Source organism: Conger conger, chromosome 1 (genome assembly GCF_963514075.1).
Source record: "Conger conger chromosome 1, fConCon1.1, whole genome shotgun sequence".
Taxonomy (NCBI): domain Eukaryota; kingdom Metazoa; phylum Chordata; class Actinopteri; order Anguilliformes; family Congridae; genus Conger; species Conger conger.
This window is the reverse complement of record NC_083760.1, coordinates 20,277,280-20,300,732: the sequence shown is the minus strand read 5'-3', so window position 1 is coordinate 20,300,732 and position 23,453 is coordinate 20,277,280. Positions and strand designations below refer to the sequence as shown.

Here is a 23,453-nt window from a genome sequence, read left to right as displayed (position 1 = left end):
ACGCATAGGGAAAGGGCTGGAATGCACACGCATTATGGAAATGAGCTCTCCTCTCACGTCAGTCTGGAGGCGTACAAAGGTCCGCCACCGCCCCGCTACCTAGGAGCTGAGTAATTTGTATCATGTGTCCGGTCCGAATCAAAAGCCCCTGTTTACTCTGGAGCCCTCGGTCCGCCGGTGATTATCATATCAAAGCCGCGGGGATGGCATGGAGGGGGAACGGCCTTTCTGTCATGTCTAACTGCCAGCCGGACCGGGGGTAATTGCAGGCATGTGGCTTTACTCAGGGTCAAGCAGGACCGAGCGGCGCTGGGATGATGGGGCGTTTGAAGTGGAGGGGATGCGCGTGTCGATGCATTTTCCACGTGGATAATGCTGCTTCAGCAGACCGTTCTGGGGAGGGGGGGGGGGATCAGACAGCCATCACGACCGCTTCCGATACAACTTTCGCCACAAGAGACTTCCTCTTTGTCTCTGATGTACACCCGTGGTAAGGGCCGAGTAAATAGTACACAACTGTTTAAGCTCCCCCTGATCAGACCTCTTCAGTTCAAATTAAACCATTGGTAATTTTTGCTCAGTGTTAAATCAACTACAACACATTTTATTAATCCAATATAGGGGAAAATACTTAAATAAGTGTATGGGTTTGTGCAGTCAGTCCAAATATACAACACTGGTGTGTATAGTTGGATTGTGTTTGATGGATTATTGTACCCTCTCAGAAATAAAGGTACAACTAGTGCCTACAAAAGGTACAAATGCTTGTCATGGGGTGGTACTCTTTAGGTACATACAATTGTACCCCTAGCCAGCAATATAAATTTGTATGAATTTTCTTGTCACTTTGCTTCTGAGAGTGTATGTAAACTACTTATTTTTGATTGCCAGGAATGTCTGAATTGGATTTCATTAAAGAGACACTGTACCACTTTTTCAAACGCTTGAAAGTGTGACTAGATGGAGACTGGGAGAACCTGGTCCCTCTCTCCGTCAGTATGGAACAGAACTGCATTCAGCGATACAAGGTCATGTATCAGGGCATGCAACCCATCCTACAGACCAAATAGGTAATTCTCTCCCTGTCATCCAGTGCGAAACCTTTGAAAATTGACCTCTTAGACTCATTGAAACAATTAGCAGTTTGGTCGAAACTGCAGGGTTGCTGCGGTTACGACCCAGGTTGCCATAGGAAGCATGGCTGATGTGGGACATGTCTACATGTGGTTCTGTATCTGGGTGAAAGTATAGCTGATGTTGAGTTGGCAGCCCAGTGCTTGTTGTGGTCTGGGGTTTTGCAGCATGTCAAATGTGTAGATGATTGTGCACCTCTAAATAGGACAATAAACAAGCCAGTGGTTTGGGTTAGGGTTAGGATGCCTCATCTTAGTATATGAGTCAGGGTATCCATTATTCTCTAACCACTGCATTTTCAGCAGAAACAATATTATTCTCTCAACATGCTCAGTCCTGATTTTTTATGTGTCTTCATCCATGTAACCCAAAGAGTCAAGTAAACTTCTGTGATTGGTTGCTAACAATCCTGGTCTCCACTGGAGGGTGCTGTTACATCTTGTGTCCAAAAAACAACAACAACCGGGGATGTCAAAACATGAAAGGGGGCTGACAGCATCAGCATCTGTCGTAAAAAGTTGCCAGTGTAAGTGGCTTTGAAAATCTCAATTAGTTCAGGCTATTGAAAGTTCCCACATGGTCAGCCATTGAATTACCTGGTCGTCATAGCAGCCCTTGGTGCCCGATGGAAACAGTCGCTCGGAAGGATTGCCGGCGAAAGTTAAAGTGTGGCCTTTACAGAGATGTTAATTAAAGGTGTTAGGGAAGGCTCACACTCTCCTAGTTCCCCTCTCACGTCTCTATAGTGGGAGATCATCAGTGATATTAATAATGGCTGTTGAAGCAGCATGCATTCTTACCTTCTGTAATGCAATACTCACTTCTAAGGCTTCTCTCCTTGGTTCCCACTGGATGTCTCGGTAGCTAAAACCAAGTAATAACAGGCACTTCTACCTAATGAAGAAGGCTGAAGCATTAACTTTTAAAGCAGGGCTTTACCTTGCCAAAAACTGTTTCTGGCTTTATGGGTAATTCAGTCATAAGTAATTGTGACCATGTGTAGGCACAAATAAAAACCCCGTGAATTTATAGTTTGTTATAAAACCCAAGCCTCCTCTTCCAGATTGAAAAGATGTCCTTTTATGGTTTCATTTTTTCCTTTAACTTTCCTGCTGCTTAATATTTTTGACCATATCGCACTCATGTTTTGTGGAGATTTCCTTTGTGTTTCACATTTTCGCCCGATGTTCCTCTCCCACTTTGCTCTTGCTGGTGTCATTCGATAGGGCCAGAATTGAAAACTTTTTCACTCTCGGTCGGTCCCTTTCAATCGCTGAGGTTCACGCCATGCAGGGTCATGAGGGTTTTGACAGTCTATGGATTTGCCCTGGGTTGGGGTCATTTTGTGGGTCTCTGTGAGATGTTCAAATTACACTCTCCCTGATCCCACATTTCCCCCATTCAGATGTGAATCTTCTGCTTCTGAGTTGAAGAGTTTGGCTGCAGCTTATACAGGTTCAGGAATAGTGGATATGTTTGTTTTTTTACTATGAATAATAACACTATTTTATAACACTATTTTATTACTAATATTAGTTATTATTTAGTTATTTGGTAGTGACTCTTGCCAGTCCACCTTGATAAGAAACATACACTGCTCAATCACAAGCAACAAAAACAAGGATGAGACAGAATAGCAAGTAGTACAAACTGAAAACCAGGGTGTACAAGTATAACGGCAACAGCAGCTGTTACACAAACTTAAGAAGGTCATGAAAGCTTATATCAGCTTACCCAGAAAATTGTCCACTTAGGAAATGCTGCCCAATGTGTTTGAGTTTTTTTACCATTAAGATAAATAAGAGGATTGTCATAATATTGCCCTGTTTTTCAGATTATTAAATTGCTGGATGGAAGGAGGTCTCAGGCAGTGGGGATCCTGATCTCAAGTCTGCATCTGGAGATGAAGGACATTCAGCAAGGTGAGAGAGTAAAGAAAGCACTTTTACACCGTTGCTCTTGTCAACTCGCGGACAGTATTTCTCATCGCTCCGGAATGTGCAGAAGAGTGTGTTCGATGTCATACAGGCCAATTAACTGCAACACTTTCTGCTTTGATAATAGGGGAAAAGGTAGATGTAGATGTGGAGACGGATGAAGTCCTTCACCACGGTACTTTTATACTAAGCCGTATTGATAGCTGCCACTAGAAAACAGCACGCGGGTAGTTTTATGAACTTGAGTCTGGCTTTGAAATTTCCCTGCTTTCCGTGGTAGAGAGCAGTTTCCCAGACAATTGTGCTGGCTTGCGAGCAGCCATCATGCATTACCTTGACTTGGCTTGTCTGTTGCAGGCACCAGCCAAAATGTAAATGGGGGTACTTTCCTCCAATCTGTCGAAAAAGTACAAACTCTTCCTCTCGGTCCGGAGGGGGGGTGGGGGGGGAGAGAGAAGGTTATATTTGATTTGTGATCACTCCTTAGAAGCGGGCAAATTCTATTTGGGAACATTTTAAGAGCAGAATTTGATTTAAATTGTACTAAACTGCATTCCTTTTGTAGCGGAATTGTATTTCTGGGCCTTGTTTACAAACGTAATGGCGTCGCGGTCGTGGTGGGGGCAGGGCTGCGTGCGCGGGACTCGAACAGGAGGAGACGTCGGGACAGCGCTGGGGTTCTGCGGCGAGCGCCTGGCAGTCTGAGCGTGCTGCCGATGTGTTTATTGTCACCAGTGACGGTTTCCACCGCCTAATGGGAGCGACACCCCACTAATGACCTGAGTGTATATAAATCCCGCCGTCGCGGCCCAGGCAGACACCGTACCGCCACATAAAAACGCTCAACGCAAGCCAAACAACACGTTGGGCCAAGCTGCGCTTTTTGGTTTAGATTTTTTTTTTCACCCGTGGAGGTAGAGAACCCCCCAATAAAACAGCACAGCTCTCTCCCAGCGTGTGTCGACTTCCTTCTGCCTTAATGGTAGGTGTAGGTGAGATGGACAATCTGAATGTGACAATGCTAGAGAGCCGCCTAATAAGCACTTCTAAAGCCCCCAGAACCCTGCTCGCCGGCCCTTTGTTGGCAAATTAAAAGGACATGGGACATGTAATGTAATTACGGCCTCCCGGGACCTGGAGGTGCGGGGAGGGCTCTGGTTACTCTCTGCTGCCGCAGGGCAAGAGGGTGCAGGGGGACCTCCTCCTCCTCCAGGGGGGACCTCCTGGGCCACCTGGGTTGGAGGTGAAAGGGCGGTGTGATGAGTGAGTGAGTGGAGGGAAATGGAGTGAGGCTACACCGGGCTCCCTTTGATCTCCCTCTACGGAGGTACACCTGAAGCTCCCCCAGTCCGCTGGCTCCAGGCCCCCCTTTTGGGGTTTGATTGGCGGCTGGCTGTGGCGCGTACATCGAGGCCCAAAGGTGGTCCTTTTTAATCAGAGCTGGGAAACGAATCTAGCCACCAACTCAAGACACCAGGCCTGAGCCAGGCTCACTGATAGTGCCTGGGGATCACAGGTGGGATGCTGGAATGTTGGAAGGTGCTGGAAGGTGCTGGGGTGCTGGAAGGTTCTTCTTATTTTGTAATGGAGCCTGGAGCCTCGAGATGGGAGCACTAGCCTGAGGAAGTGTAGGATATTCACCGCCAACTGCCTTTCCTGCAGTACCATGCAAACCAAAGCGGAGGCCACTATGGCAGGGCACAGGGGGACTCTCTCAATGATCACAGTGTGACCTGCACTGAACAGGAGAATAATCAATGTCAGCACCAAAAGCTATACCTCAAATCCTCATCCTCCTCCTCCTCCTCCTCCGGCTCTCTGAAGTCAGCCACAAGCGTACATCTGCCTGGCTCTAAAGCACTGAGCGGTTTACAGTGCGCCAGCAGCCCTATCTGTTACCGTACCCGCTGAAGCTCCGCTCATGTGCAGCAGCAGGCCAGGCGAGGGGGGAGAGAGAGTCGCAGAGCCGATAGCAGCCCCCCCCCCTCCACGGCCCCCGCTCCAGAGATCATTACTGCGAGCTGCGGTGGTTCCCGCCGCAGGTCCAGGGGTTAAGCAGTTACAGACTCTCTCCTGTGACCCGTGGCCGAGAGGCTTAGTGCCCCGCGTGTAGATTAGAGCAGAGCCACCGTGCGTGGCCCCTCTCCCCACACTCAGACTGCCCTCCCTCGCTTCTGCTCACAGCCCAGACCCCACGACTGCTGTGATCTCATGTACTGCGTGTGTGTGTGTGTGTGCGTGTGTGTGAGTGTGTAAGAGTGTGTGTGTGTGTGTGTGTGTGAGTGTGAGTGTATAAGAGTGTGTGTGTGTGGGTTTGTGTGTGCGTGTATGTGTGTGTATGTGTGTGCGTGTGTGTGAGTGCGTGTGTGTGTGTAGGCAGTGTGTGTGTGCGCACGTGTGTGTGTGTGCATGCATGTGTGTATGTACATGTATTGGTATGTGTTTGTGTGTGTGTGTGTGTGTGTGTGCATGCACATGTGTGTGCATGTGTTGGTACAGTATGTGTTTGTGTGTGTGTGTGCACATGTGTGCGTGTGGGTGTTGGTATGTGTGCGTGCGGTTGCTTACCCATGCTTGTGCAGCTATAATTTATTAGATTCAAAGTTATAGAATAATGGAAAAATTTACATCATTTTATTAGAACGTAAACAATGCATGTTTCCATATTACTTATCTTAATTGAGCTCATATGGGCAGGTTTTGCATACAGTATCAGGATTTTATAACCTGAGGTTTTTGTGTCGTGTTTTTTCTTTGCTGTGCCTGAATGATACAGGGAAACAATTTACAGCACAAATTCAAGCTGAGAAATAAGTCTGTCAATCCTTCCTCCTTCTGTTCAGCCTGTTTGTCTTGCTCTGTGAGATAAGAGAAAGTAGAAAACACCACACAGCCAGAGAACGGACTCCTCTGTTCAAAAACCTGTTGGATGTTTGGTGGGTGCTATAAGGAAAAGGAAACAGCTTGACTATATTGATTTACTCTCATTCACATTGCTGCAAATTTCATCCAGGCATGGCCTTCATATGCAAGCAGAAGTTAATTGAGACAGCATGTTTGCTTAGATGCTTAGAATAATTCCTCTTCATATGAGAATGCCTCTAATAAATGTATTTACTATTCCAGCTGTTTTGACTGTGGACAATTCTGTGGTGGACCTGGAGACCATTGAAGCTTTGTATGAAAATGTGAGTATTATGGATTATGTTGTAAAGTAATCTGATAGCATGAGAGAAACCGGACAACCTTTGCTCCCTTTTAAGTGTTTTTCACTGTGAATTTCTAATACCATGCCAGTATTTAATAACATCAGTATGCGCTATGCCTGTGGCTTATGTAGGGTGATGTCATTTTTCGTTCGTATTGTCACTGCTTCTTCTGTATTGTTATTGGTATTTTCACAGCATTGTTATCCATCTTGGAATATTTGCTTTATCTTGTTTAGTCTCACTTGCTTCCAGTGCCAGACTTTTTGGTGAAGTTTCTCTTGTTTGATTTTTGATCACAGAGGGCTCAAAGCGATGAGCTGGAGCTAATTAAGAAACATTTTGATACTTCCAAAGAGGATGAAGTCAAGCTGCTAGACAAACCTGAACAGTAAGACACATTCTATATATGGGCATCCAAGGAAAGGGGTTTGGGGGTGGTGGGTGGTTCAAAGATGGCTGTCTGAAAAAGAGGGAAGGGGTTATTGTGAATCTTTCCACTTTCCACAAACTTTCACTGACATCATGTGTATCTGACTGTTAGCAATTCTCAGGATTGTCATTATCCCTGACACTTCCAAACATGGAAGAACTAGAGCCCCATTCCAGAAAGATGCACCATCCGAATTTGTGCGATGTCATTGTGTGATGTTGTTTATAATCAGCACTCAATGATTGTTCCATAGCCTTTCCAGTAAAGAGTAAACCAAACATCTCTGCTGCAGCTCTGACGTTTGCGCCGCGTCTGTTTCGCCATCCTGGAATAGTTTCCCTGTGTCCGTCCAGTTCCCTCCTCCCTCCTGGCGGTAGGACTTTCCACGAGCCGTAAAGTCCACAATAGGCCATGGTGCTATGCTAAAATTGCGAAAGATTCAGAGAGCCTCCTGTTTGTGCAGAGGCCGCGTTTTTTTTGGACTGATCGCCGCTGGCTCTCTGGGATGGATCCGGTCGGTCCGAGGGTTCGCCTACAGATGAATTGTCATGGCGGAGCTGCCATGTTTGAGTTAACTGTCACGGGGGAGATGAGTCACATCCCTTTAGTGTCTGACTGCATCAGCCAGCTAATCAGCGAGGATATTACTCCTCTTCCCAAACATGTTTATGTTTATTTGAGCGTCGCTGAATTGGTAGGGCTTTACCTTTGATCAGTCACGGACTCGGCCGTGCTCGACCCGCTCCCCAGGCACCGCGCTTAGCCCTTTGAAACGAGGGGGCGGAATGTCTCACGCAACCCGCACATTCTCCTTTTCAAACATTGAGATTGTCTGAATCATTTGACTGTGTTTCAGCAAAGTTTGGGTGGAGGAACCGCCCATAAAATGGGGGGCCTTGTTGCACTGCCTTGGGCTTAACGCCTCTGCATCTGTTCTTCGCAGGTTCCTGTACGAGCTTTCTCAAATTCCTGATTTCACCGGGCGGGCCCAATGCATCATATTCCAGTCTGTCTTCTTCGACGGGATATCTTCTATCAACTGCAAAGTGGAGATTGTTTCTCGCGTGTGCAAGGTTAGGCCCGGGCTTTGACCCCACACGTTTTATTGCCCCGTTCATCAGCACTATCAGTAGCCTGGATTATCCCACTCCAGGAACGACACGCATGCATCATGCTGAGCCCTGACTGACAGCACTGTGATCTACATAGCTCAGCACTGTGTGGGATAAGGGGAAACAGAGAGCAAATGCTCATCTCTCTCTCCATTCTCAAAATAGCAAACTGGTGACTTCAGCCTTTTCTTCTCTTTATACAATGCATTTCTCAAAGTCCTAGCGCAGTGTTTAGGGGATAAAAGACACAAGCAGAGACAGAGAGGTTGCTTCATCTTGTGATGTAGAACAGGAACATCTGGGAGTTGTGGTTAGGGCTCTGAACTGGACTCGGACGGAAAGAAGTGTTGTTCTGCTCAGCCTGGTGTCAAGCCTGGTGCCTTAACCATGCCTCCTGTACAGCAACCCAGTGGCATTAATGCAGTCCATTCGTTTTTGTATGATTTGACCAATGGCCATGGCTGTTCTAGGGTCTTCTGGATCGCGCCTCGGTGAAGGAGGTGATTGGGCTGATTCTGGCTTTCGGGAACTACATGAACGGCGGGAACAGGACCAGGGGCCAAGCCGACGGCTTCGCTCTGGATATCCTGCCCAAACTGAAGGATGTCAAGAGCAGGGTACAGTTCCATGGAATTAATGTATTAACTAATGGGGAATGCACTCAGTGACCATTTTATTAGGTACATAGACCTTGTAAAGCTTTTAAATGCAAATCTCTGATCAGCCAATCAGGTGGCAGAAACTCAATGCCAAAAGGCATACAGACATGGTCAAGAGGTACAATTGTTGTTCAGACCATACATCCGAATGGGGAAGAAATGACTTTGACTGTGGACACAACAGTCTCTAGATTTTGCAGAGAATGGTGCAAAAAACCCCCCCCAAAAAACATGCAGTGAGCAGCAGTTCTGTGGTGAAAATGCCTTATTAATGAGAGAGGTCAGACTGGTTCAAGCTGACAGGAAGGTGACAGTAACTGAAATAACCACACGTTACGCTGGTAAGTCTAGTAAATACCTAATAAATTGGTCACTGAGTGTAGGTATAGTTTATACTTTAGTAATGTGCATTAATGTGGCAAACCAGTATTTGAAAAGCACTGGAACTGTTTTCCACCAATGGCTGTCTTCCGTGATTCATTGGCATTTCCTGTCTTTCAGGACAATCGTATAAATCTGGTGGACTATGTGGTGTCATACTATCTACGCAACTTTGATCAGGTAGAGCACCGCCGCACTGAATAAGTGAAGAAGTCATGCTCTCGGTGATAAAGCCATGTACTGGCCGGGTATGCACATAAAAGATTATTGTGACGCTAAACACGACGGACATGCAGATGCCATTGTTTAGCGATGCATAAAACAACTGATAATCTGACACATATGACTGTGGCTCATGTGTTACTAATTTTCAATTATTGTTCATTTGAAGTGCACATGAACGCTGCATGAAAGCTATTATGATTAAAGAATGCTACAACCATTCTGTTGCACACTGTGAAACTAATGGTGAGCTTTGTCTCTATACATATGAAGCACAAGACTCAAATTCTTTGAAAAGTACTATACAGTGGGCTGGGTATTGTTCCTAGTGTAATCTTTAGCTGTCAGTCACGCAGTGCTTACTTTAGCTCTGCTTACGCTGCGTTCCAAATACATCGGAAACTCGTAATTACGACCTTTCCGACCAGGCCTGTTAACTCCGAATTTTGAGTTGGAAAATTTGGATATTGTTTCACAGCTCAGAGTTGCCGAGTAGGAGGAAACTGACCTCATTCAAATTGGCTGACATGTCGGAATATACAATAACGGCGACACACGGTTAACTCCTAAATACGTTTTTAGATCTATTTTAATTTCCCCGAAGAACACTGAATGTTACAAAGCAGCTCTGAAGAGTAAGAAAGTGTCAGTGTTAGCAACAGCTTCTTGCTGGCTGCCATGATATTAACGGCTGCTACAAGGTAACCACTGGAGAGCTCCAAGCTCATAATCCTGAGCTCCCTGGTTGGAGCTCCAAGCTTCCGAGTTTCCAAGGAACGCAGAATCCGAGTCATTGGATGGAATAACAAGGTCACTGCTGCTCCTGTTATGTCTGTCTCCACTCTGCTCACACCAGCAACAGTTTTGCAAGGGGGTTAACAATTAATAATTAAGTTGGCTGCAATTAAGACTTTCAATCTAGATACCAGGTAGATTTAGCCACGTATCCTGTGAACCAGTCTATATTTATTTTTCTCTGATTTGCTCCTGTTTATTCACAGAATGCAGGAACAGACAAGAGTGTGTTCCCTCTGCCTGAGCCACAGGACTTGTTCCTGGCGGCCCAAGTGAAGTTTGAAGACCTGGAAAAAGACTTCAGGAAGCTGAAGAAGGACCTGACAGGTAATTGCCTGCTTTATGATAGCAATGATATGATGTAGAATTAGGATTTGTAGTTTTATTTGAAAGTCATAATACAGTATATTAACCGATGAAGTCCCTTGAAACAAATGGCTGAATGGCAGAAATCTCTATAACATATGTCTGTTATGTAATGCAGTAACAGGCTGCATTATTCCCCCCCCACCTATTCCGATGCTCTTGTTCTAGGAGAACATCATTTTGTAATAGTAGTGTGTCCATTTCATGAGAACAAAGTTACTTCTGTTCTGGAAGCTGACAGTTTATACTGTATGTCTGTATGAGGTGTGAACCTAAATTCTCACATTCAAAATAAGTGAGTTACATTTTCAATGTGCCAATTGCTGGCCTCTCTGAGTGTGTGAGTGTAATGCGTGTGTTTGTGTGTGTGTGTGAGAGAGAGGGCCACCTGGTTCACCGAATTGACCATTGGCCGTCCAGAGGTGAAAGGCTTTGAGTTCTTGTCTGCTGGCGAAACCCTCCAGCCCCTATGCCTGTGATTATTTAAATCAACCAATAACACACCATATGAAAGCAATTAGATATGCTGGGCATTTCTCCCTCACTTTTCAGATTAAACCCTGATCCTTTCTGACCTGCAGGAGAAATACAAAGAGTCTACAACACAGTCACAGGTCCACCTTGAGCTGTCAGTCATTTATTAGTCTAAAGCCAAGACTTGAAGACAATAAATGCAACATAAGCGCCTTCGCATTTGATCTTTAAAAGTCAGCAGAAGTTTAAAAGTCTACTCTGAATGCCCTTAGGGTTTTGCCAAGGCCCTGGAATGAAAAACAAAGCTTTCTGTTTTTGCTGAACATGTCCAACTTGAGGTTTGGCTCTAAATATTATCTTGGCTGGTGAAAGAAGGTGCCTCTTGTTTTTTGTAATCACCATTTCGGTAATTGCTATTTTAGCAATCAACAAAAAAGAACTCTTCCGTGAAATAGCCTGTTGCAATTTCCATATTTGAATAGCTCTATGTAATACCCAGATCACCTACCTAGCATTACAGGTTGCCAGCAGGTACCTTTCCCTAAATGTGATGCCGTTGGCCCCAGTGAATTGTGCATGGGAAACTCCACCACTGCTCTCCCTCCTCCTTTGATCCTTAGAGAAGGGTCACTTGAGGAGTGTACGACATGGCCGCCCTCCAGACCTTGAACAAGGGAGTTGGCCCCCTCCATCTCCCATCCCCATCTCTGGGGTCCGGCACGAAGCAGCAGCGTCAGTGGTGATGATTTATTCACCTTGGGTTTTGGGGGGGGGGGGGGGGGGGCGGTTAGCGTGGGGAGGAAGGGATCAGTCGCTGTTTGTTCGCGCGGTCACACGGGAGCACGCTGGCCTCTGGCTGGCCGACCTGGCCCTGTTGCCCTCTCCCTGCCGCTCCATGCGGAAATGTGATCCGCGTTTGATTGGCCTTCCTGCTGGGGGGCTGCTTCTCGCGCCGCTGCCCCGCCATCCCTCCACTCCTCCGTCCCTCATGAGCCCCCGTTCCCTCTGCGACAGCTTTTCAGACGAACAGGGTCATCACCACCTTCTACAATAAAGAAAAGCTAATTAAGAAGAGGTAGTTGTTTCCCTCAGTTTACAGTGTCCTGAAAACAGTTAATTGAATGTTGAGGTGTCATGCTGTAAAAAGACAGGTCTATAACTGCAGTGTAATGGTGACTATTGTGACAAATGTGGGGTGCACATTTGTCTCTCTGGTAATTATGGTCGCCAAAACTGACAGAATTACAATATGAAAATAAAGACTCAGTGAACACTTAATTACTGTAGGTAGACCTGTACATCAAAAAAATATTTAATGCAAATATTTTATCAATCATGTGGTACTAACTAAATGCATAAAAGCATGCAGAAATGGTCAAGAGGTCCAGCTTTTGTTCAGACCAAATGTCAGAATGGGGAAGAAATGTGATTTGAGTGACTTTGACCGTGCAATGATTGTTGGTACCAAACTGGGTGGTTTGAATATCTCAGAAACAACTGATCTCCTGGGATTTTCATGCACAGCAGTCTCTAGAGAAGGGTGCAAAAACACATTGTTAATGAGAGAGGTCAGAGGAGAAGGGCCAGACTGGCCAAAGCTGCCAGGAAGGTGACAGTAACGTAAATAACCACACATTACAACAGTGGTATGCAGAAGAGCATCTCTGAACACACAACGCTTCAAACCTCCTAAGTGGATAGACTACGGCAGCAGAAGACCAATAAGTCCAAAAAATAAGTCTAATAAATACCTAATAAAGTGCTCAGTGAGTGTAACTGCACCACACAGAGCAGGTAATCCCTTCTCCTTGTTCCATGGAGCCGAAGATGATACCCACAGATCCCAGAGTTGAACGTGTCCCAGGCAACTGGTAGGGGCTGCATTCCGGGGACAGAATGAGGCTACGGAAGGGGCTCTTTTATCCCTCCTTGAGGAAAACCGCACGTAAACATCACTTTAACTGCGGCGTAATTGAAGCAGACGTTGAGGCAAGGCGCTTTGGGATGAAGAAGTATCAAATAAAAGTGAACAGTCAGAGCTCATTTGCTGCCGAGGGGAGTTTAATGTTTCACAGAAGGCTCGTACGGGGTTAGACCTTCATCACCACAGCAAATCAGACAGTGTCTTTATTTTAAATGCCCCGTAATGTCAAACTGAGGTAAGGCCTTTACTCTGAGAATCGTTTTACTGTGGAAGCTCTGGCTCAAAGTCCCATGTGTGCAGTCTTTTAAATGGACTTCCCAACCTCTGATCCACACTGGAAGTTCCGGCACAGTAGCTGGCCCCTCTGTGGAAAAGCAACACCAAAGTTTTATAAGCGTTACACCAATGTTTAATAAGCATAAATGTGTGTTTCCCGCTTTGGTGTGAATTTTTGGTATTTTTTCTTGCATTATCAGATTATACATTTTTTATGACAATGTTTTCATATATACAGTGCCAGTTATGTGGATATGCAGCCTCAAACCCTTGAGAAAAGAATAAAGCTATTGATGTGTAATGCAAATGTTATAAAGCGTGTAGCTGATATGATATATGAAATGAAATGCACTTCATCAATCAGTAAGGGGAATTGGTTTGTTAGTACAGCCCAAAACACAACCAAAAACAATCAGAAACCCAATAAAAGGCAATAAATATGTGACATAGATAAAAAACAAGCTAGACTTAAATATAGTATTACAAAAAACCCAGTGAAAGGTTCATTCACAATTCACAGAACAAGAAATGCTTGAAACTAACAGGAATGCAATCCATCTTTTATATGTCATCCCATCAACAAGAAATATACCTGTTTTTGTGCACTCTCAAACTGTAGAGCCTCCACAGTTATATGGGATGCCTTAGGCTGTGTGTACATGTAGAAGCGGCTGCTTCTCTGTTGGCTGGGAGGAGAGACAGTCTCATGGGTGCTGTATCAGCACAGTGGGCTGGCTATTTCCCACACCACTCAGCCACGCTAATTCACTCAGAGAGGCAGCAGAGCGCAAACAGACCCACTGCTCAGCCACGCTCCCAGATGCATACGCTCCTGTACATCCCCACTGACTCTGATACACACAGCAAACCGACACTCCCCTATGCCCCCACTGACTCTACTGCAGTACACACCACAAACTGACACTATGCCCCCACTGACTCTACTACACACCACAAACTGACACTGTATGCCCCTACTGACTCTACTGCAGTGCACACCACAAACTGACACTGTATGCCCCCACTGACTCTACTACACACCACAAACTGACACTCTGTATGCCCCCCCTGAATGTACTACACACCACAACCTGACACTCCTGTATGCCCCCACTGACTGTACTACACACCACAACCTGATACTCCTGTATGCCCCACTGACTGTACTACACACCACAACCTGACACTCCTGTATGCCCCCACTGACTGTACTACACACCACAACCTGATACTCCTGTATGCTTGCACCAATTATACTATACACCACAAACTGGCACTCCCATATGACCCCTCGGACTCCACTACACACCACAAACTGACACTTTCATATTACCTAACTCACTCTACTATGCACCACAAACTGACACTCCCACTCCCATATGACCTAACTGACTCTGCTATAAACCACAAACTGGCACTGTGTATGACCCCACTGACTCTACTAAACACCACACACTGACACTCCTGTGTGATCCCACTGACACACTGACACCACTGCACTTCCCTCTAGGGTATTCAGTGCACCTGGTTCTGATTTGCACTTTATTGTATGTTACTCTGGATAAGAGCATCTGCTAAATTACTATAATGTGATGTAATACACTGCAAAAGTTAGTGCTAATGATTAATGTTACAGGTGGTGTTGATGTCCATTCTTAGAAGGATGGTCTATGATTATATATTTTTTTAATAATGAAAAAAACAATACGACGCATGACAAAGATATTGAAATGTCCAATAGTTTTGGAGTAAAGGTGAAAAAATTCCTCAGTTTCATTACTATTGCAACATCAACCAAAACCTCCTGCCAAGAAGCATTATTAATCAGTAGAACTTTCCTTCCTGCTTTATTTATCTTATAATCTTTATAGCGTACTAAAAGATGATCTCGGTGGTGTGAACTTCGTGTTCGGAGTCACAAGGAGCCGGCAGCGTAGTCTTCAATGTGTGGAATGATGGCGATGATATTTATCGGGGTAAATTACAATCCCAGGGCTACACAAGGGCCTTACCTTTGTACAAGAGCTCTCTGGCTGGCCTCAGCCTGTTGAGCAGCTGGAATTTATGCTGAGTGGGGGATGGAATCGAAAGCCTGGCAGCCCACTGAGGTTGTATATAACTGTGGATTATCTGCAGAATTCCGCTGCTTTGCTGGGATGATCCACAGCGCAGTGTAAATAACGCAGACCTGCCAGGCGAGCTGACTGAGGAGCCTGACCTCCTTGGAAAGGCTCCGACACAAAAAGCACTAAAGCACATTATCGCACCGGAGGGAAAAACATGAAATGGACCTTGTGTGTATGCGTGCAGGTGTGTGTGTGTGTGTGTGTGTGTGTGTGAGTGTAGCTGCAAGTTGTGCTTCATGGTTGTATTTGCACTGAAGAATATTCGCTTTCTTGGGCGAAATGCATTTTTACTTTTTGAAAGCAAACTCTGATGCTATTAATGGAATTGCAAAAAAAAACAAGGGAAATGAGTCAGAGCCCTATTAAGATTCTGTGTAATTGTTCTCATTGTAGTAATTGTAAGAAATTCTGTAACACAATTTATTTTTATCCACATTTATTTCACAAATCTAGTGCAATAAGTTGAGGAATCCACTTGAAAACTTCAATGTACTAATTCATTGCAAATGCATATAATAGACCAGTGTTACACAGTGAATAGGAAAATGTGCATCTTTCGTACAGTACTGTAAATTTGAATGTTGTTATTATTGCAATTATTATTCATTATTATCATAATCATCATCATAATATATATCTTTTTATTATTATTATTTAACTTCCTCAATGGAAAAAAAAACAAAAACAAAGGAGACACCTACAGTTGCAATACTGTTATTTTGCAGCAAAGCTAAGTATAGAAAAACGCGATAAACAGCAAATCCCAAAAAAATTAAGATAATCGTGTCAAAACACCTACGATTGATGGAGCTATCAGGCTCATCTTGCAGCATATTGGGTGGTACAATCCAATCACTAAAAAAGTAACATCTGCCGACCTAGGCTAGTAGTTTATTTCACAGCTGATTTCATCAGATGGGGGACAATGAGCAATTTTGACAATTTTCAGAATAGGGTGGTGTTGTTGCCACTCTCAAGAAAGCAAGGAATGTCGGTGAAGTACCATGAGTGATAACATCTGAAGAAATTGTGGTATTCGGGAGGAGGCAAGATGCCAGCTTTTGGCTATCCTGTCTACACACGCAGTCAGGGATAATGGCCAGTCATGCCACCTTGACCCACTGACTGAAGCTGATTGATGAGTTTTATAAAAACCTCAATGAGGTCATTCAGGATCAGTTGATATTGAGTCTGCTTGATGTGAATCCACCCAAAAGACATGAAATTTCTGTCAAAGATGAAGCAGGGAGAAAGGACAGAACATTCCATGTGAATTATTCAGTATTGACAAAAAATCACCCAGGAAGGTGAAAGTATGCAAAGCAACCATTATCCAGATATTAAAAAATATCTAGCTTAAAACCCCCTTTTAGATTTCCTTAATAATAGGATCCTAATGAATAAAGGTGCTTGAAAAGCATTTTGCTATAGCGGTTTGCAAAAATATATATATTATTGCATTTTCTTCCCAGAAATGTACACACGTAGATTTTATTTGATACTGGCATATTATTTTAAATACTTCAATAATGAATTTGACGTTTATGAAATTTAGTATTCTAGCCCCATTTCTTAGTAACAAGAATTGGCCTTTTTTCTCAAAACACTAAAAGTAGACATATAGCATTTTGCGATGAAACTCTTCATATAGTGACATTGTCACTACAGTATTTAATCCTGGAAAATGATCCCTTCTTTCAGTGAAAGGCTTGGCTGACCAAGCCTTTGAAGTCCTGCTACTGGTTTTCTGTGTTTTCCCCCTTACTTGAACGCTATGTTCTAATGATGCAATCCTCTAGTGTGGCAGTCTGCCCAATGCTCCTGTCCCGAAGGACATCTCTCTCTCTCTTTCTCTCTTTCTCTCTCTCTCTGTCTCTGTCCCTCTCCCACTCTCTCTTTCTTGATTGGTAGAGACTCTCTGGAGTCTCCCTAATGCATCCCTGGCGCCTATAAGATATGATTATAATCCTGCCCATCTGATTTTTGTATCTTTTTATTCTTTGTTCGTAGTTTAGCATGTGAAGTTGGCTGGTTCCAGCAGCTCTACCTGTGCTCTTATGCAATGAGGGAAATAGTCCATCTGACTTGTCCAGGAGCTTTATCTCTGTCTGCCCAGTGATGGGTTACATGACTCCACGATATACTGTATCAACATTTTATCTGCACTACATCGACACCGTATCAACTGGTCTTCACCGCAGCCCAAGATGCGTGCCAGAGATAAGCTTGAGACAATAACATTCTTTGCCTATGAACACAACATCTGTATTGTATAGTGGAATGACCGTGAAATCTTGCTCATCTCAGCCTTCTCTCAAGCTTTGAATCTACTTCATGCTTTGGTTGAGTAATCCGTATCTGTGTTTGCCTTTACATCAGCAAAGTCCTTTTTTTTGCTGGGGTTTGAACTTTGAAAATAGGCACATGCTTCATTTTCCTCTAAAGTGCTTTCTGCCCTGTTGCTATCATTGTGGGATTTTGCAGATTCCCTGTTAATGTTCTTTTAATAGAATTCGGAAGGAATGAATTCCAACTTTTATATTTTTTATAAACGGTATTCTTCGTTCGCAAGCTCACAATGTTGGACATTTCTTAACAGTGCATATTTAATTTGAGTGAAATAAAAAATCTATAAATAATAACAATAAAAAACAACATAAATGAGTTAGTTGCTGAGCATGGCATGTGATATTTTAAGGACAACACAAAGATATTTAAATATCTGCTTCGCCTTCATTTTCAGTGTTCTGTGTCCTATTTATTTGCAGGTTCAGTGACAGCATCGCCCTTTTGATAATGCAGGCAATGGGCTCTTCTCCCCACAAAGACAAAACCCAAAGCTAAGACACAGAGCTCCCCTCCCTCCTCCACAGTTTACACAAATCCTGAATGAAAACAGTATTCTTTGTAATCTTATCTGGCGGCCGATGCTGATCGGCCGCAGTCGTGGAGCTCCGGCTCCCATCAGGGTGTATTATGACTGCGGCGGGAGACGAGTCCCCTGTGATCTTCTGATTGGACAGGAAGCCGGAGGGAACAAACAGAGCAGACAAAAGCGCAGAGCGCCGTGGCGGGCGGAGCGCAGATATCTGCAGCCAGCATCAGAGCACCACTAAACAGCCCATCGCCCAGGCGGTGCGCCCAGACAGCCTCTGACTCAGGTGGAGGGGCGTCTAAGATTCGGGGATTTATCTTTTCCCAGCGATGAAGGAGGGGATAAAAAAAAAGGAGGGAAGGAGAGACTCACTGCAGACACTCCCGTAAATCTGACCGGGCTGCAAAATTCATGGATTGACCGACGAGTCATTTATTTAGATGTCAAAGAATGTTATTTAATTGGTACCATAAAATGAGTCGAGTTAGCCAACAGCAGAACCTATCGTATTCACTGCAACACAGGGCTCACATTAGAATAAAGTATTTTTCAGTGGAGTCAGAGACCTTGGGATGTGTGGGTCTTGTGCGCTCTCTGGTCTTGATCAGGGGAAGCGTTCCCTCAGAGCGCGTACGCACCGGTAAGTCGATACAGATCTGCGGGCAGAGAGGGCCCGATTAACTCTAGCCGGCCAATTAGAGAACAGCATGGATTTATTTGCCGTAATGGGATTAGCCTGACCGTGGGGAGGCTGGCTAGAGCAGGAGCGGGGCCTGTAAACAACGAAGGAGGAGTAATTACGCTGCGTTTCCACGGGGACACACGCTTTCAAAAGAGCCCGTACCCCACCCCGCCCTATGCAAAGACAGTGTCCCAAATTTGGGGAATGCTGAATTTTTTTTTATAGAGCCGCTGTTGTTTTTTAGAGTTTCCTTTTTGTGGTCTGCGCTGTCTAGACCACAGTTTGCTTTGTTCAGGGGTAGCCGCCACAAAATTGCAGACTTGCCATTGTGAATACCCTTTAATACGTAAGCAGAAGAGGTTGGACAGAGGGCTGGATTGGGGGGTGGGGGGTGTAATGTTTGTGAAAAAAAGAAAATTTGCTTGTGTAAGGTTATTCATCAAACTGGAGACCATTTTAGTTTGGCATGAGGTGTGTGCACCTGCAGTGCGTCTCTACGAATGTATGCACCTGTGGCATTTTCTGCACTCAGCCAGGCCTACCGGGGATGGATCTCATTTCAAACTGACCATTACCAATAATCCATAGATAACAGCTGGTGGCCATTATTAAAAAGTAAATTGCAGAGACCGGGAGTAATATTTCTGGCCCACCTGGACATGAACTTCATCAGCTATCACTCTCTAGCAGTGTTCAGGTGGCTGAACATGCTTGTTTTGAGCCTTGTTCCTCTGATCAGTGCCAGCTCTCCTGTAGTACAGTGGGGCTTGTAGTGCAAATATCCATTAGTCTTACAAGCAAGTGTTAAAAAAAAAAAAAAGTTAAGATCTCTCTTGAATGTATAGCATCCCAGTAATGTTTTCTTCTCCTGGTAAGCCTCAGACTGGATGTTTGCTTTTTTCCCTTTAATTTAACAGAATGTTGTTAGAAACAGAGCATGCTTAAATTGCATGACAAAGATAATAACAGGGGGCTACCCTTTGCCCATTTTTATTTCTTTACATTTTGTTTTGGTGCAACATGCTGTACATTGGCAAGTTTGAGTCTTTGACGGAGCACCTGTTCTTGCCTACAATGTTACTGCAATGGGTGAAGGAGCACTCACCATTATCACTGTTAACAGGGGCCGTAAAACATCTGATTGGCACAACTGACAAGGACGGGAATTTTGATCCCAGCACATTCCAGGATCCATAAACATTGTCACACTTTCTCTCAGCAAAACTGTCAAAAAAATATAGAAAGCACTAAAATAGAGGAAGTGCCAAAACATCATTGTGACACCTATGACTTATGTAAAAAAACACACAGCATTATTTGGTGTAACAGTTCCTGTTCCCTTTCATCCACTCTTGCACTGGAGAATGACCCTTTCAGAGCTAATTCATGCTAGGGCTTATTTGTACATTGAGCAGTACTGAATATGCCCTCTCTGTAGCCCCTCCACTGTGGGAACTGCAAAAAGAGTACCGTGTAAGGTAGTAAAGCATAGTATAAACACAGAAGCACCAGACTAAGGTTACTCCTATATACAGCATTTTAGAGCTCCAGTTTCTGCCTGCATTTTGCTATTAGTGACCCATATTCAGCCACAGAGTGTCAGAAGCCTGGTTTTATTTATAAGATGTTATTTGTTTTAAAGTCTGGTTTCATATGGAATGTGCTGTTTGTTGTTTAAAATATCCTTTGTCCTGGATTGTTGCAAAGGCAGCCAACAACAAACACAATGTAGTAACCTGAAGCAGCCAGTCTTCCTGTTGTGTTCTGAAACAATTTAGGTCTGCTGTTATAAGCAAGCAAAGGTATTTACTGCAGTTATTAATGACTAACAGGTTTGAAAAATATGTGAACTTTATTCACACTCCTCTTTATTCAGCATCCTACAGCAGATCTTTCATGGCAGCAGAATAGTTTGGTCAAGGGTGCTGCCAAGTTATGGCTTGTGTGAGCCACGTAGTTTGGCAGCACAACAAAGGCCATTCAGAACAAACAACAAACAAGATCACGGGGCTCAAAGCGTGTGTACACGGGAGAGCTGGGGCCAGGTCCAGTCCCGCATGGGGCAGTGAAGCAGGGGTAGCCAGCAATGAGAGTCCTGCTGAAAAAAAATGGTTTCGCTGGTTGACCAGTTCAGACCAGCTCCCAGCTTGAAATGGTTTGACGAGCTCAAGCTATGTTTTGAACAAGCTGGTAGCTGGTTGTCAACCAACCAGCTCAGACAAGATACCAGCACTAGCTGGTTGACCAGCTACCAGCTCTGACAAGCTACCAGCACTAGCTGGTAGACCAGCTCATACCCAGCTAGACCAGCTTTATGACCAGCTTGACCATGCTGGTTGACCAGCTCATACCCAACTAGACCATCTTATGAGTTACAGTATCCTGCTGGTAACCCCCCTGAGGAAAGGACAGCTCTGGGGCTGAACATGAAGAGACAGCCAGGCTTACACTCTCCAGACGTGCCTCCTGTAGTGTGAACGCTAAAGTAGACAGCAGGCTGAGGTTCATCTCTCACAGTGTCAGTCTGGGACAGGTCTGCTTCACAGGGGGCTGCAGGTGCTGGGGGAAATTCAGGGAGGTTTCCTAAACTTGTATTCCCGGGTACTCTGGGTAGCCTGCAAACACACAGACAGCAGCAGGAGTATTTCACAAGAATCCGTCAGGCGGATACTGGAGATCCGTATTTTGCTCTGGCTCAAGTACTTGAATTAAATTATAAATATATATAATTTTACCACTAGAAACCTTAATTATTACCCCCCAAGTTCATTATGAAAGTGTTGCTAGGAAATGATTACTGCTCACGCTTAAATGTTATTAATTGACAGGGTATAGTTGTATAGTTTTGTGCAGCCTTGTTTTTCCTTTAAGACAAAGACACTCAGAAGTCAGTTTCAACTCAATATACTCTCTTCCCCTCCAGATAGATAATACATTTCATTACAGTCTGGCTGGAAAAATCTAAAATAATCTATGATGCATTTGCCTTTGTTTTTCAGCTTGCGAAAAGAGAGTGGAGAAGGTGTGTGCAAACTCCTTGGAGGAGCACCTCCAACCGTTCAAGGACAAAATGGAAGCTTTCATCTCAACCGGTGAGTAAAGCAAACAGGAAATAAAGAAATTCCCCCGCCCCTTGTGTTGACTACAAGAAGGTGATATGTTTTGTTTGAGTCAATGGTCTCGCAGACGCTGTGGATTGGAAACATAATGTGTCACCTAACCCGAGACCAAGCTTCTCTTTTGATCCCAAGCAGGTCTGCTAATAAAGCCAGGGGCCAGAGTGGCTGGACTGATTATGTTTAGATGTGTTTAGACTCTCGGTGGGCTCCATAGACCCCTTTTTGGGCTGATTATAACGACGGCACTTGGAAACGGGCATTCCCAAATGTGCTATATTACTCAGAGTGTCTGAGGCAATTTGGGTCTGAAGTGAGAGCAAGGCTCTGGAATTGATTCATGAGAAGCCTTCACTCTTGTATATTTACAGAAACTCTAAATCCTGAGAGTGAGACAGTAATGATGATTTTTTTTCATCCTTTTTCTTGTAAACTACAGGCTGTCTCCACACTTAACTGAGAAAGGAGTCTTTGATCTACATTTTTACATCTCCCCAGATAAAACATTTCCTGATCTTGCGAGAGGAAAAGGGAAAATTTGGAGGGGGATCGTGGCATTCGGCCGACTGATTCGGTTTGCTCACGCGCGATTTCAGAAGGCATAATTCTGACACTTTCGTGCTTATTTTCATACTGCGCCTGCTTGCTTAATTTCAGGACGGTGGCTGGCCGAAGGAATGAGGGGAATGCGCACTTTAAGACGGCTCGGGTATCGAAAGCAGCAAGGCATAGGTTGCTGTGATATGTTCAGTCCTCCAGTAAAGCTGGCAGGACTTCCAGAGCTGTAGGCTTGTAAACACAAGCTGGTCTCAGTGTGGTGATGGGGGACCACCGTGGAAGGATGCACCTCGTCACGCCTCCCTGGTCCTCTCTCTCTGTCTGTCTCTCTGTCTGTCTCTCTCTCTCTCTCTCTCTCTCTCTCACTCTCTGCCATTAGCCCTTTATACCATCTCTGTTTCCTCCTGTAGATAAAGTCGCACTTGACCCGGTACCATGGAGAATATCTCGATGCATCCCCCTCCGAGCCTGATAACCATCTGTGACTTCTTATTCTTTGGAGAGATGGTTCCTAGTTAGGTTGCGGTCGCAGACAGTGTGAGATGGGAATCAAGGCGGTTTTGGCAGTCACTGGGAGGGCTGAATGAAATGCACACTTCTTCAGCACAGCTGCTTTGAGTTCTCAAGGTGAATCAGTCCAAAGAGAATATGAATGGAAATGCACCATTGCTGTTTTTAACGACGTGTCGTTGTCTGAGGAAGAACTGTGAGAGAGGTGATTATGGTCGTAGAATGAACTGGAGCAGTAGTCACTTTTGAGGGGCAGAACATCGCTTCATATTTGTCTCGGTTTTCACCATGTCATTGCCCGCACAACAGGAGCAACTTCTTAAATTCCCTACTTCTCACGATGATGTATTGTGGGAAGCAGGATAGAAAGATGGTCACTAAATTTCCTTTGGGGTTTCTTGTTGACATGTATGACTGGTGCATATAACTGATGATGCATTGCTGGTTGAACATTTCATAACCCTGTTTGAAAATTACCGTGAACTACACACAACCGAATCAAAGAAACAAAAGTGGTGGCGCAGTAACATTTTGTTATTCATAAACAGCCACTCAATTATGGTGAAACAAACATGGTCGTCATAACCCATACCACAAATGAGTTCTTCTTTTTCATAAAGCGTTGTCTGCCTGAAATTGGCTGGATTGAAACTTTTATAAACTGCCA

General features: G+C 44.5%; 1 protein-coding gene across 1 annotated transcript in view; it reads left to right on the top strand.

Annotated features, from left to right (window-relative positions):
- The window catches only part of LOC133132373 (formin-like), a 58,773-nt gene that overhangs the window by 16,005 nt on the left and 19,315 nt on the right, over positions 1-23,453 (top strand). The window contains exons 6-13 of the mRNA XM_061247777.1: positions 2,969-3,056; positions 6,198-6,259; positions 6,580-6,668; positions 7,654-7,783; positions 8,293-8,439; positions 8,983-9,042; positions 10,086-10,206; positions 21,602-21,694. Coding sequence (XP_061103761.1) covers positions 2,969-3,056; positions 6,198-6,259; positions 6,580-6,668; positions 7,654-7,783; positions 8,293-8,439; positions 8,983-9,042; positions 10,086-10,206; positions 21,602-21,694 — 790 coding nt within the window. The remainder of the gene's footprint in view (positions 1-2,968; positions 3,057-6,197; positions 6,260-6,579; positions 6,669-7,653; positions 7,784-8,292; positions 8,440-8,982; positions 9,043-10,085; positions 10,207-21,601; positions 21,695-23,453) is intronic.